At 53.1% G+C, this 13333-nt stretch overlaps 1 protein-coding gene across 1 annotated transcript in view; it reads right to left on the bottom strand.

The window, feature by feature from the left end:
* The window catches only part of RASSF5 (Ras association (RalGDS/AF-6) domain family member 5), a 68336-nt gene that overhangs the window by 40797 nt on the left and 14206 nt on the right, over window positions 1–13333 (bottom strand). Inside the window, exon 2 of the mRNA XM_004685568.2 lies at window positions 1779–1900. Coding sequence (XP_004685625.1) covers window positions 1779–1900 — 122 coding nt within the window. The remainder of the gene's footprint in view (window positions 1–1778; window positions 1901–13333) is intronic.

The raw sequence follows: 13333 nt of genomic DNA, 5'->3' as shown, positions 1-13333 counted from the left end.
GCCATGTTGTCTCCTCCGGGGCAGGCGGGAATTGAACTCATGCGGAAGTGGTTTTAGCTTCTCAATGCTGTGCTTTAACCCACTGTGCCACCAGGGAGGGCCCAAAACATACTTTTTAAATGAGTAAATAGCTGATCTGGAACACTCCTTAGATTTTTGACTCATACATTAAAACTCAGGACAAAGTCATCTCCTTTGGGAAGTCTTCTCTGATTTGTCCCAATAGAAACAATTGTTTGTGCTTTGAAAACACATTATTCATGCTTTCATTGCAACACGCATCACCGTATATACTGTTTGATTGTATCCTGTCTCCCCCTCCAGAATTAAGCTCTTTAAGGATAAGAACTGTGAAATATCATTTATTACACCCTTTTCGATCTGTGCTTAACACTTAGTGCATACTTCATAAAGTTCTGCTCAATGCAAGAATCAGGGCCTCCCTGGTGGTAAAGGGGTTAAGTCTCAGCACTCTGAAGCTATCCACAGCCACTGTAGCATGAGATCCCTGGCCAGGGAGCTGACCACAGGGTACAGCAGACGTCTCCTGTCTCCACACTGTTCCCCTCAACAGTGTGGTTCAGTACATCTGCCTGTTCTGCTCCCCACTCTGTCTCTGGTGAATCCTTGCACCTCCCATACCTCTAGCCTGCATGCCTGCACACCTGCATAAGTAAATACATCTTTAAAAAAAATGCTCTTCTGTATACATTTCAAATCCTAGACATCAACGTTCAGACACATCCTGGTTAAAGTGTATTCAGCAAGTGTATTAGGGCCACGACCTGCTTCGGGCATCAATTTTTTGACCCTTCAACACAAAGGAAAAACATTTGCTCAGCTCCTCTGAAGTTGACCAGGCCTGGCTAATGGGTGGGCAGGCTGGTGGGCCTCAGCTCCAGACCTGCCCTGTCCAGGTCTCTGAGGCCTCAAAGACCCTCAGACAATGTCCACAGGACCCCCAACCCACCACCCCACACCTCTGGCTTGGACCCCAAAGCAGGCTCTGCACTAGGGACGAGCTACCAGGAGCTTCTGGGTAGCCCACAGTGGCTGTGTCTGTGGATCTCTCAGTCCCACAGAGAGGGGCATGTGACTGTGATTTCTATTGAGACACATGTTTGGTCTTTATCCCTGTTCTGCCACAGAACTCCTAAACAAACAGCAAACAAAACCAGAAGGTGTCTTTTGTAATGTAAATGAAGTGAGTTTTGGACAGTCTCTGGGATAGGGGTGTTTGCCAGAAGAACCAACTGGTGACTAGAGGTTGGAACCTTCAGTTTTGTGCTCCCTCCCCAGAGACGAGCAGAGAGGGGCCTAACTGAGACTCAGTCACCAATGGCCAGTGACTTACTTGCTCAGTCGCCCCTCCCCCACGCCTCCCCTGTGTGTCTCTCCCCAGGCTGTCCTGAGCTACATCGCTTCATAATAAATGGGTGTCCTGGCAGGGCAAGTCTCCCTCTCCCTCTGAGGTCAATGAGCCCTTTGAGCAAATCAATCACTCCCAAGGAGGGGCTTGTGATTGACAGCTGGTCTAGCTGTCGGGAAGACCAGCATCTGAGGGGGGGAAGAGAGGGTACACACCAGGTCAGCATGGAGTCGGGGGGCACACAGCTGGTGTCAGAGTGCTCAGCACAGAGAGGAAACAGCCACACACACACTCAGGAGTGGTATCCCAGCATTCACGGGGTACCCATGCCACCCCTGACCACCTTGGCAGAGAGGAGCCCAGCCCCTGCACAGGCCATGCCCACAGGCTGTCGTGCGCTGCTGCCTACCTGGCCCGAGGGTGCAGTGAGGGTGCTTTCTGGGGAAAGTCTGTCCAGGGGGGTGCCTCCCTTTTGACTGCAGTCCAGCTGGATCAGGCGGCGGCACTCCGGGTGGCAGGTGAATTTACAGTCTGGAGGGGAAGAACCACAGTGGGGTTAGCACCAGGCAGCATCCTGTCCACGTCCAACCAGACACCCGGAGACAGACGCACTCCTCCCCGGAGGGCAGAGCATGCAGGACAGGTGGGGGTGGGTGCCGAGGCACCAAGGCAGCACCTTTGTGAACAGTCACCTGCTGTTTTGTGTGGTCCTGCAGTCGTTAATATTGGCAGTTTACAGGCAGGCCGCTGTGGCCTCAGGGACCTCAGTGACTTTCTCGGGGGTGGGGCAGGTGATCTGGCTTCAAGGGGGCTCTTTCTGCTAATTCATACCAATCATGACGGGCCAGTGATCCTCAGGGAAGGACTTAACCTTTCTGGGTCATTCCAATCTGTAAAGTAGAGGTAAGGGTGCCCGGCCTGGTGTGCGTGGTGGGAGAGGTGGTCTTAGCCCACAAGTGCTCCTCCAGGAGGGATGTGGCCTGCCACGCCCCCCACCACCCCCTCTATCTCCCCCCAAGGCAGGTGGCAAACTCTGATCCATAGGAGACTGCTGGCAGACAGTGTCCCTGGTGCAAGTTTCAGAGACAGTGTTCACCTCCATGAAAGCAGGACTTAAAGGTGGGGGGCCATCTCCGGTCTGGGGAGGCTGAGGCCAGAGAGGTAAAGGCCCAGTGACACACAAGCTCAGAGCGGTGCCAAGGTTGCTGGAGCCTCCGGCCACCTCAGGGGCTTTCTCTGGAGCATCCTTGGCAGAAGGGAGGTCTAGTTGGAGGGGGCAGAGGTGGCAAGATTTGGCAGGTGAGAGGAGGCTGGTTGGAGAATGGGCATGAAGCAAAAGATAGCACTACAAACCACCTGCAGGCAAAACACTCAGGTTTGGAGAGGGCCCCAGGGCAACTGCTGGCCCAGGAATCTCCTCTTGGGGGAGCTGCAAGAGGACGCTGTGGGAGGGACGCCTGATTGCAGCCAGCCACAAAGGCGGCGGGGTGGAGGGTCGGGGTTGGGGGAAATGGGGACTTGAGAGCCTGGGGAGAGAGGGGAGCACTTTGGATGATTGGCATCCTGGAATTATTTTTCTTCCTCCTAACAAGCTTCAAAAATTCAGCACAGAGCTTACTCTGTGGTAGGGTGGGTCACCTCTTCATCCCACTCTTTTGGATGGGGTGCTGGCTGCCCCTTCTCTTCCACCCCAAAGATGAACATCTGGGCCACCTTCCTAGAACGTCTTGACCCTGTCCGCAGAGGCATGCCCTGACAATGCCAGGGTCACAGAGGAGTTCTAGAACCCTGCAGCCTGTCTCAATGTCCCGAAGCTCCCGACCACTTTGGGACAGGACATAGACGCTACTGCTCACCGTCTCGTGGCCATGGCCAGGGCCACAGGGCCCGTCCTGCAGACCTCTCCTCCCGCGAAGCCTGTGCCCTCACCCAGAGACGGCAGGGCCAGGCCACTTCTGAGCATGCACCCGAGGCCTGCAAACACCACATGTATTTCTGGGCACCCAGATAGGAGATCCTTCCTGGCACAGGACAGCCTCACCCCCAGTGGGGGAGAGGCACAGAGGGGTGTACAGGCCAGCTCCCTGGCCCACGGTGCCCAGAGGCAGGCTCTGATAAGGCGGCGCTGCGGCCAGAGCCTGCACAGAGCCGTATTGTTCCGGGCGCTGGTCGGGGCCACACCTGTGTGGCTCTGGCTTTGCTCTGAGCCACGAAGAATGTTCCAGGGATGCCAAGAAACCAGGAAGAGGAGGAAGAACTGAAGTTCTCCCAACTCTAAGCCAGCGGGAGCTACCACCAACGCAGAGAGGGAGAGGAGGAGCCTCTCAGCCTCCCCTTGCAGCCCCTGGGGGCCTCTGTGCCTCTGATTGTCTCAAGTGCCATGTCCGTCTGCCTGTCTGTCTGCTCTGACACACACACACGCACACACATGCGCATGCGCGTGCACACACACACACACACACACACACACACACACACACACCCTGAAAACAGCACCACGACCTCAGGAAGATCTTTTTACAGATCTGATGCAGAGCCAGGAAAGAAAAGACTCCAAGAGGAGCACTCGGGATTTTATAAAAAGCACATCTGAACACCAGCGACAGTCGCCGTCGGATGTAATCACAGACCAGGGCAAAACCACCGACGCACATTGCGACTGTCCCTGGCCTCTGCAAACGCCAAGCCCAGGGCTTTCATGCAGCAGACATGAAGTCAGAGCCAGCCCTTGCCCCCCTCCACCCCAGCCTACAGGTCTGATGCTGGTGTGCGGAGACCCGTGGGGTTCCCAAGGCCAGGTCTGTTCCTCTGGGGTGTGGTTAGCCCTCACCCCACCATCTTGCCCTCAAGGTGGCACACCTCAAGGGGCTGCAGTGCCCCCACCCTCAGATGCTCCTGTCTCCAGTCAGCTAGTGCCCAGTCTGGACAAGGAAAGAGATGAGGACAAGGGTGGAGCAGGCCCTTGGGGCTCCGGGGGGCAGCCTTCCCTGGACAGGTGGCACCCCCATCTTGGGCAGCAGCTTCAGTACCTTGTGCAGGGGCTCCCCCTTGCCCTGTGCTTCCTGACCCTGGGGGGGAGGTGAGAATTCCTGGGAACTGGGCCCAGCCGGACAGCATGTGAGGCAGTGGCCGGACAGCATGTGAGGCAGTGTCCGGACAGCATGTGAGGCAGTGGCTGGACAGCATGTGAGGCAGTGGCCGCAGGGGCTGGCACAGAGCAGGGCCCAACTGCTGGGAAGTCGGGAAGCCCACTCAGAGGAGACCCGCTGGTCGCTGGGTCAGGCTGCCTCAGGCACAGAGGTGCTGGGGAGCTTTGGGGGGGGGGGAATCAGAACCCAGGAGAATCTCTTATCCAAGCAGGAAGCACTGATGTTACAAAATAGATAGAAGCAGATTCCTCAACAAGAAGCCACAGGAGATTAGGGAGCAACATTTCTATAGGCTCTAATCCTGGTCTCCCAAGGGGAACCTTGGTATTGCCCCCAATAAAACCCAGTGGCCTCCTCCGACTCCATCCCTCCCTTCCAGCTATAGCTCTGACCCCACCCTGCTTCCAGGTTTGGAAGAGGAGTGTTCTGAGGCAAACCTGCTTCCAGGTTTGGAAGAGGAGCCTGAGGACATGGAAGGGGCAAGGAGGGAACCCCAAGCCAGGGTGGAGGGGCTCCAGGACTCCCCTCACATGCAGGCTCAGTAGGCTTCCTGCTTCCTGTAACAAGCACAGTGACCCAGGTGGGTGAAAGAGAAATGTGTTGTCTTCAAGTTCGGAGGTGAGGCATCTGGAAACAAGTTGTTTGAGGCGTCTGGAAACAAGTTGTCAGGACGTCGCTCCCTCTGGAACCGGTGAGGGGAAGCCCCCCTAGCTTCTCCCTGGCTTCTGATGGCTTGCTGAGGGCACCCAGCCCTTCTTGCAGGTCCTCATCCCCCTAAACCCCATGGTTTTCCCACCTTTCCCAGCCCTTGGCTCTGGGTCCTGCCAGAGTGTGAGAGGCCTGGTTACTATGAAGCCTTCAGGAGACTGGCATGAATTGGTTGAGTGAAGAGAGGAAGGAAAGGTGAAACAGAGTAACTAGAATGTGAGGCTCTGACCCCAGAAGTGGCTGACCTTTCCCTCCTTTAAAAGGAGATGATCATAGAATCAAATAAGATGATTGTGCAAATAATAACAGCTGCTACAGAGCTGCTGCCTATTAGCCATTCTCATTGCCTGCCTGAAATCCAAGTCGGAGTTCAGCAATGGCAACATTATCTGGCACTGTCACTCAAGAGGCCTGTCTGAAGGTCCCATGGGTGCCCCTGAGGCTTGCTGCTCCCTCATCCATGGACCCCTCAGTCCTAGGGTCAGTAAAAGAGGCCCTGGCCTCAGCTTCCTGCAGGGGCCAGGTATGTGTTGAAGGAAGGAGCACCTGCCTCCTCAAATCTTTGAACTTCTAAAACCTGACTTTAGGGCCTCCCTGGTGGCGCAGGGGTTAAAGTCTCAGCACTATCAAGCTATTGCCAGCCACTGCGGCAGGCAAGAGTTCGATCCCCGACCAGGGAGCTGACCCAGACGGTACAGCAGACCTCTCCTGTCTCGCCCGCTGCTCCCCTCATCAGTGTGTTTCAGTCAGTCCACCTATTCTGCTCCCCACTGTCTCAGGAGAATCCTCTCACCACCCCCGCACCTCTGGCCAACACACTAGTTCTTGTATGCCTAAATAAATAAAAAGCAAAAAAAATCTTAAAGAATTAAATAAAATATGACTTTAGTTTCAGAAAATAAAGCTGTTAGCCAAAGTTGTTAACTTCTAGTGTTAAAGAACATGAGGGTAAATGGGCAGTTCCTTGCCTTACTGGTGGTTCCAGTTACCTGCAGGAGTTTATGCTGAATGTGTATTTATTTATTTATTTGTATTTATTTTTATCTGCTATGTCCTCACTAAAATGATCCTTGCATAGCTGCTGACAACAGCAACGCACTAGAAATACCCAACATCCATTAGTGAGGGGCCAGTTACGGTTCCGATGTTTCATGACAAAATACCACTATAAATGATGATGCAGCTTAACACTGATTACTTTGGAATGATGCCCACAGTGTAACATTGAAGAGGCTGCGTTTTGGACTTCCCTGATGGTGCCTGAAGGCGCAACGGGTTAGGACGCAGCACTGCAAGTTAGTCATAGGTGCTCCAGTGCAAGTTTGATCCTGGGCCCTGGAGCTGACCCACATGGCGCGGCAGACCTCTCCTGACCCGCCCGCTGCTCCCCTCAGCAGTGTACTTGTCTATTTGCCTGTTCTGCTCCCCACTCTGTCTTGGTGAAGCCTCTCACCACACCTGCACCTCTGGTTTGTACCCCATTTCTGTATGCATAAATAAATAAATCTTAAAAAAATAAAGTTGGGCTTTATGGTCCTAATTATTTAAAATTATACACATGCGGCCCTCCCTGGTGGTGCAGCGGGTTAAAGCGCAGCACCGAGAAGCAAAAACCACTTCCGCATGAGTTCGATTCCCGCTGGCCCCGGAGGTGACCACATGGTGCGGCAGACCTCTCCTGGCGCCCGCTGCTTCCCTCAGCAGCGTACTTCGTCGATCTGCCTGTTCTACTCCCCACTCTGTCTCTGGCGAAGCCTCTCGCCGCCCCTGAGCCTCTGGCCTGTACCCCAGTTCTGTATGCACAAATAAATCTTTAAAAAAAAAAATTATACACATGCATTCTATCTTGTGGAAGCTTACTCCAAATGATGGCATTTCAAGTGTTTTTCATCTCTTAGTAGCTTCTATATTTTTGTAACAAGCACATATTCTTTACTAATAGAAGAAAATGTCATAAGAAAGCAATGAAGAAAAATCATGGTGATGACAGCAGGCGTGGCTGTCACGACCTATGATGCAGACACGATACAGGTGACGTCACCTAGTCCATACCTCACCTACCATATACATCCCTACTCTTGCTTCTTAGAATAGTTTTTGGCCCTCCCTGGTGGCACAAGGAGTTGAGCACAGCACTATGAAGCTATCGGCAGCCACTGTAGCCTGAGTCCAACCCCTGGCCAGGGAGCTGACCCACAAGGCACAGCAGGCTTCTCTCTCCTGTCTCCCCACTTCTCCCCTTGGCAGTGTATTTAAGTACATCTCCCTGTTTTGCTCCCCACTCTGTCTCTGATTATCCTCTCACCACCCTGTACCTCTGGCCTGCACCCCAGTTCTTGTATGTGTAAGTAAATAAAATAAATCTTTAAAAAATAGTTCAATTTTTAGCAAAGTTCATAGAAAAATTCAGTAGCAATAAGAGACCCCATACTCACCCTGGCTCCCCAGAACAGCCCCCACCACTAACATCTCCCACTATTCATTACAACTGTAAACCTGCATGGGCACCCAGCACTGGAATCCGCCATGGACACAAGGACTCACTCTGGCACTGGGCACTGGGTAGGCTTGGACAGATATGGTGATGGGTAGCTGCCATTATAGTGTCAGAGAATAGTTTCGCAGCCCTCAACATCTGTGCCCATTCATCCCTCCCTTCCCCCAATCCCTGGCACCCACTAATGTTGTTACTGTCCCCATAGGTGTCCCTCCTCTAGAATGTCACATAGCTGGAATTTGACCTTTTGTGTCAGTGACTCTCACATGGTCACGTGCGTTCAAGGTTCTTGTGTGTCTTTTCATCACTCGATAGCTCTCTCATTTTTTTTTTTAAAGATTTATTTATTTATTCATACGGAACTGGGGTACAGGCCAGAGATGCGGAGGGTGAGAGGATTCACCAGAGACAGAGTGGGGAGCAGAACAGGCAGACTGTTGAAGTACACTGCTGAGGGGAGCAGTGGGCAGGTCCAGAGAGGTCTGCCAGGCCATGTGGTCACCTCCAGGGCAGACGGGGATAGAACTCATACGGAAGTGGCTTAAGCTTCTTAATGCTGTGCTTTAACCTGCTGCGCCACCAGGGAGGGCCAGCTCTCTCTTTTTTTAATGTTTCCACTCACCTAGGGAAGGACGTGGCTTCCACATTTTTGCAATGCTGAATAAAACTACTCTGGGACCCATGTGCCAGGTGTCGGCTGTCGTGGACGTAGGGGCCAGTCTCCTTGGGCTACTACTCGTTGTGAAATAAGGCAACCGAGGCTTGCAGAGGCCAGGAGACTTGTTGAGACCACACAGCTAGTGTGTGGTAGAGCTGAGTGCAGCTTTCCTGTTCTCTGTGTTCCTGTGTTCTGGAAAAACACTCCTCAGAGCTGCCCTTCCTCTGGGTCCTGGCCTCCTTATTCACCATGAATTCCTTGAGGCATTTACTGGGGGTGGGGGCTAGGGGGACCCAAGACCAGCAGAGTATGAGTCAATGGGATTTGAGTAACAGCCTTTTCCCTCAGCCTAGCAGGCAACAGCAGAAGTCCCCCTCTTTAGGGTCTCTGCCTCAGGCCCGGAAGCGAAGCTTTAGCTGACAGGACACAGCTGGGAGCCCAGAACCAGCCATACGGTCTGTCTGCTCATGATCCCCATCGGGTCCCTGCCTCTCAGGGATGCCACCAGGGAATCAAGCTTCTGTTCCTGCACACAGGGCAAGCTCTCCAGGGGGCATCTTTATCAGACTTGCTTCACAAGCTGGGAGGTCTGAGCCCCCACATCCCACCTGAAGAGGCCCAGCCTCTGCAACTCTGTCCCCCATGACATTAAAACAGTAATTGCCCCCACAGGGAGGTAGAGATGGGGGCAAAGTGACCCCGTGGACATCAACTCCCAGGCCTAGCTGCTGCAGACACCCCAAAGTGCACCCCCTGCACAACTGCCCATCAGAGACCCGAGACTCCCTGGCGGCTGCCTGCAGCACACTGCTTACAGGGTCAGAGAGAGGCCTTGAGGACACAAGAGGGAAGGAAACTCCTGATCCTGGGAGCTGGGGAGCAGCTGGTGTCCGCCTGCCAGAATCACACTGGACAGAGTCTGAACCCAAGCTCAGCTTCTGGTTGCCTAGTTTCACATCACCTCAATAAATAAAACCCATATTTTATTTGTTTAGCCTGAATTTCCTCGCCTGCAAAATGGAAGATTTGCTGTCGAAATTAGAGAGAATGTCTATAAAGCCCCCAGCAGTGCCTGCACACAGTAGGTGCTCAATAAATGGGAGCTGTGATTTTCAACACGTGGGTCTCCTGAGTCTACACTCCCAGCTTCCTGTTGACGTAGCATATGATGCCAGTCGGAACCTCGCAATTCAGGGTCTGCCTCCAAAATATTAAGGTAGAAAGAATCCTGCAACTGTCCCGCTCCAGTGAGCAACTCTCACCTGCTGGTTTCCACCCTCCACCTCCCCTCCCCCACCACCTCCCCCCTAAAGCCTGCCCTGGGTGGGTCCAAAGGAGAGAAGCAGGGAAGGGAGAGAATGAGGATGGTCAGGTTGCAGCTTGGGAGGCCAGACTGACTGACTCATCAGACTCGGAGGTTGGGCACAGGTGCCAGAATCAACACCATCTATACATTTTTCATATTCCTGGCAAAGGTTCTAGAAAAGCTGGCAAAAGGGGTATGGAAACTCCCCACTTCTGGGGTCAGGCCCCACAGAACATCTGTATCTGTTTCTAAGAAGGAGTCTGAAGCCCAGAGCTCTTGAGACCCGGGACCGTATAAAGTTCTTTGTTTCAGAAACCAGGCCACGCCCTGGGGGCAGTCAGAGCCCCCACCTCAGCCCAGAGGGCCTGTAAGCACAAGACTACCCACCCCCAACCCTGTAGAAGCCAGGACACTGCTGGAAGGGTCCTTGGGATGGTGGAGGTGCAGTCAGAGGCCAGCCCCGCCTTTGGGGCAGGCAGGGTGGGCCGCTGGACATGCAGGGGCTGTGGTCTCTGTGAAGCGCCAAGAGCGATGCGCCTGGACAGGCTGAGTCTGGAGCAGATGTTCAGTTCCCACATAAAGCAGAGGGCAAGGTGATGGACTCTTAGGAGGCCAGCTCCTGGGTCAGGCACGCTAAGGGTGGGGGTGGGGGCACAAGGGTGCCTTTGCTGGGGTGGGGGTGCGAGGGTGCCTTGGCTGCACCGAGGACTCTAGGCCACCCCAAGGTCCTGGTCCCCTAGTCTCTCTCAGCATGGCCAGGTCAGTATTGCCCGCAGCTGAGCAGGTAAGGACGGCAGAGGTGAATCTCTGATATTGAAGGGATGGACAAGAGGTTCTGACCAGGGGCCAAGGACTTGCTCCCAGGATCCAGTTCCTTGTCTCCTGAGCCTGACTCCCGTCCGGTCTCCCGCGTGCTGGGTATGTCCCTGCCTCCTCTCCTCAACACACCAGGCCGACCTGACAAACACCAGGCACGGCGGCCTTCAGAGGCCCAGGCCCGCCCGTGTGGGTGGGTGTGGGTGGGGGTGGGCGTGCCTCCTGGGCCGGCCCATTAATCATCCTTCTGTAGCACAGCCACACACCCCTCAGCTGAAAGCCCCAAGAAAAGGAAGGTGCGGGGCAGGGCTGGGTGTTTGGGGAGAGGCAGGAGGAGGAAAGAGGGCAGGACAGTTCACAACAAGTTCAGGCAATGAGGCAGGAAGCCTGGAGCGCCAGGCGGAGCAGTCCTGGGCTCAGGGAGGCCAGCGGCCCCATGTCATCTTCTCAGTCTGTCCCCCAACACTTCACTCTGGGGCGGCTTTCCCCTGAAGCGTGCCTCCCCTACCCCCACCCACTCCGAGTACATGTGTATCTATGTTTAAAACTACACACACAAATTTAATAAGGTTGAGTCATTGTTAACGACTTACGCTTCAAGTTGTAGTACGAACTGACTCGCTACTGAGGCCTACACACTGGCAGCTCTTCTGGCCCCACCCCCACCCTACCCTCTTACTCTATTATCTACACGCCAACATCTCCAATATTTACATTCTGTTTTAATCATAACCCAATAGTTGTCTAAAATTAACTTTATTTTGAAACTTATTCAATCTTTTTACAACAGCAAGTATTTCATTTTTTTACGTTTCTTCATCCTTTAGTTGAGTGAAAACTTTTTGGCATATGCTATATACGTATTGTGCTTCCTAGTAATGCTCCGTGGACCCTAGGCAGCGAGGCTCATCTGCCGAGACTGCAGGTGGGGATGGTGACACGGAGTCTCGGCCCTGGATGTGTCCACACATCTGCCTTGTTCGTGGGTGGCAAGAGACCATCCACTCTGAAAACACATAGGCGACGTGAGGTAGTGTCTCAGGGTGGGTAAGTTGACTGGGCCCTATTTCTCACAGGCAAGTATGTGAGGGGATTGACATTTGGAACTGCTGGCAGCAGATTCCAAAAGCCCCAACTTGTATTTAGGGTGTGGTCATTTAGGTGGCCGTGCAGGGGGACACCCTGGGCACTAAGTGGGCGTGCCCATTGGGACACACATCCTGGGAGAGACCGAGCGTTAGACCTTGGTATGCAACCGTGGCTCACATCTCCAACCTTTCTGTAGTCTAGTAGTGACTAATCAGTATCTTATTTCTGTGTCTATATATTCATCCTGTAACAGGGTGGTCCCCAGGAAAAGGGGAGGTTCTAGGTTCCCTGCCCCACCCAAAGGAGGAGAAGAATCTGGAGAGGAGACTGGGAAGGAAGGAAGCAGGATAGAGGCCAGAAGGAGGCCTGAGGGAGGCTCACGAAGCAGAGACATGTGAAGAAGCGGCTGGCTCTTACTTCTTGGCCCTGGACTGGGTGAAACAGACGTGGGTAAGAGACCTGTGGGGAGGGTCTCTCTGTAGCAGTGTTTATCTTGATTTCAATTTTGCTCTTTTCCTCTCAGATCTGTCTGGCCATTTCTGATCCTTTTCTGTGGGCCCCCACCAGAAGTTGCTTTAGCCTTGTGGTGGGCTTTCAGGCCTTGCTTTGGGCCAATCCCTTTTGGGTAGACTTTTACCCACGAGGGGATGGGTCACTTCGGGTGTTTGAATTAGAAATTATATTCTTTGTCTTTTCTGTATTGCATACTAATTACATTAACATTTCCTTTAAAGGTCTATATGGGCCCTCCCTGGTGGTGCACCGGGTTAAAGCACAGCACTGCAAGTGAACCACAGCCTCTTCAGTGCAAGATCGATCCCCGGCCCTGGAGGTGACCCACATGGCTCAGCAGACATCTCCTGTCTTGCCCGCTGTTCTCCTCAGTAGTGTACCTCATCAATCTGCCACCACCCCTGCGCCTCTGGCCTGCACCCTAGTTCTGTGTGCATAAATAAATAAATCTTATTAAAAAAATAAAGATCTATATGTTTTGGGTTGATGCTGCAGATGGCAGAACATTTTAGAGCAGGCAGGTCTGGGGGTTCAGGGGTACCCTTATCCCTGCTCTGTAACAATCCAACACATTTTTATAGAGCTCTTAAGTCAAGCACTGTGCCAACCAACTGCCAGTTATGTGCAGACTTTCTGCAATAAGAAAAAGTGTACAAAAGGAACAGGTCTGTATGTATGTTTCATATGCATACATACTTCAATATAGATATAAGTTATTTACCACAGGAAAAAACAAATCCTATTGCCAGAGCAAAAAAAAAAATACTTTAAAATATTGTCACCAGTCGGGCTTAAGGGAATTCAGCGAAGAGCCAGCGGTCCGTGGTATCCAGCCAGCGTGGGCCACTGGCCTCTGGGCTTCAGGCCGCTCAGGAAGCCTCCCCATTCTCAGGCTTGTGTCACTCTGCTCTGGGTGTAAGAGAGAGAAAGCAGCAGGACCCTCACCCCCCAACTCAGGGTCCTTTCCTGGGCTGCTAAGAAGACAGAAGAAGAGCCTGGGCAGCTGAGACAGGACGCGTGGGTTCCAGTTGTGAGGAACAAAAGTGGAACGGGGAGCTGCAAGGGTTTTTTTGGCATCTTGCTTTTTTGTCATTTTTTAAAGATTTTTAAAAATTTAGTTGTGCATATAAGTACTGGGGTATAGGCCAGCAGTACAGGGGGAGGGGAGGAGGTTGAGAGGACTCACCAGAGACAGAGTGGGGAGCAGAACAGGCAGATTGATGAAGTA

Source organism: Condylura cristata, unplaced genomic scaffold (assembly GCF_000260355.1).
Source record: "Condylura cristata isolate star-nosed mole 26May11 unplaced genomic scaffold, ConCri1.0 scaffold00018, whole genome shotgun sequence".
Lineage (NCBI taxonomy): Eukaryota > Metazoa > Chordata > Mammalia > Eulipotyphla > Talpidae > Condylura > Condylura cristata.
The sequence above is the reverse complement of the archived record's forward strand: the minus strand, read 5'-3'. Positions and strand labels throughout refer to the sequence as shown.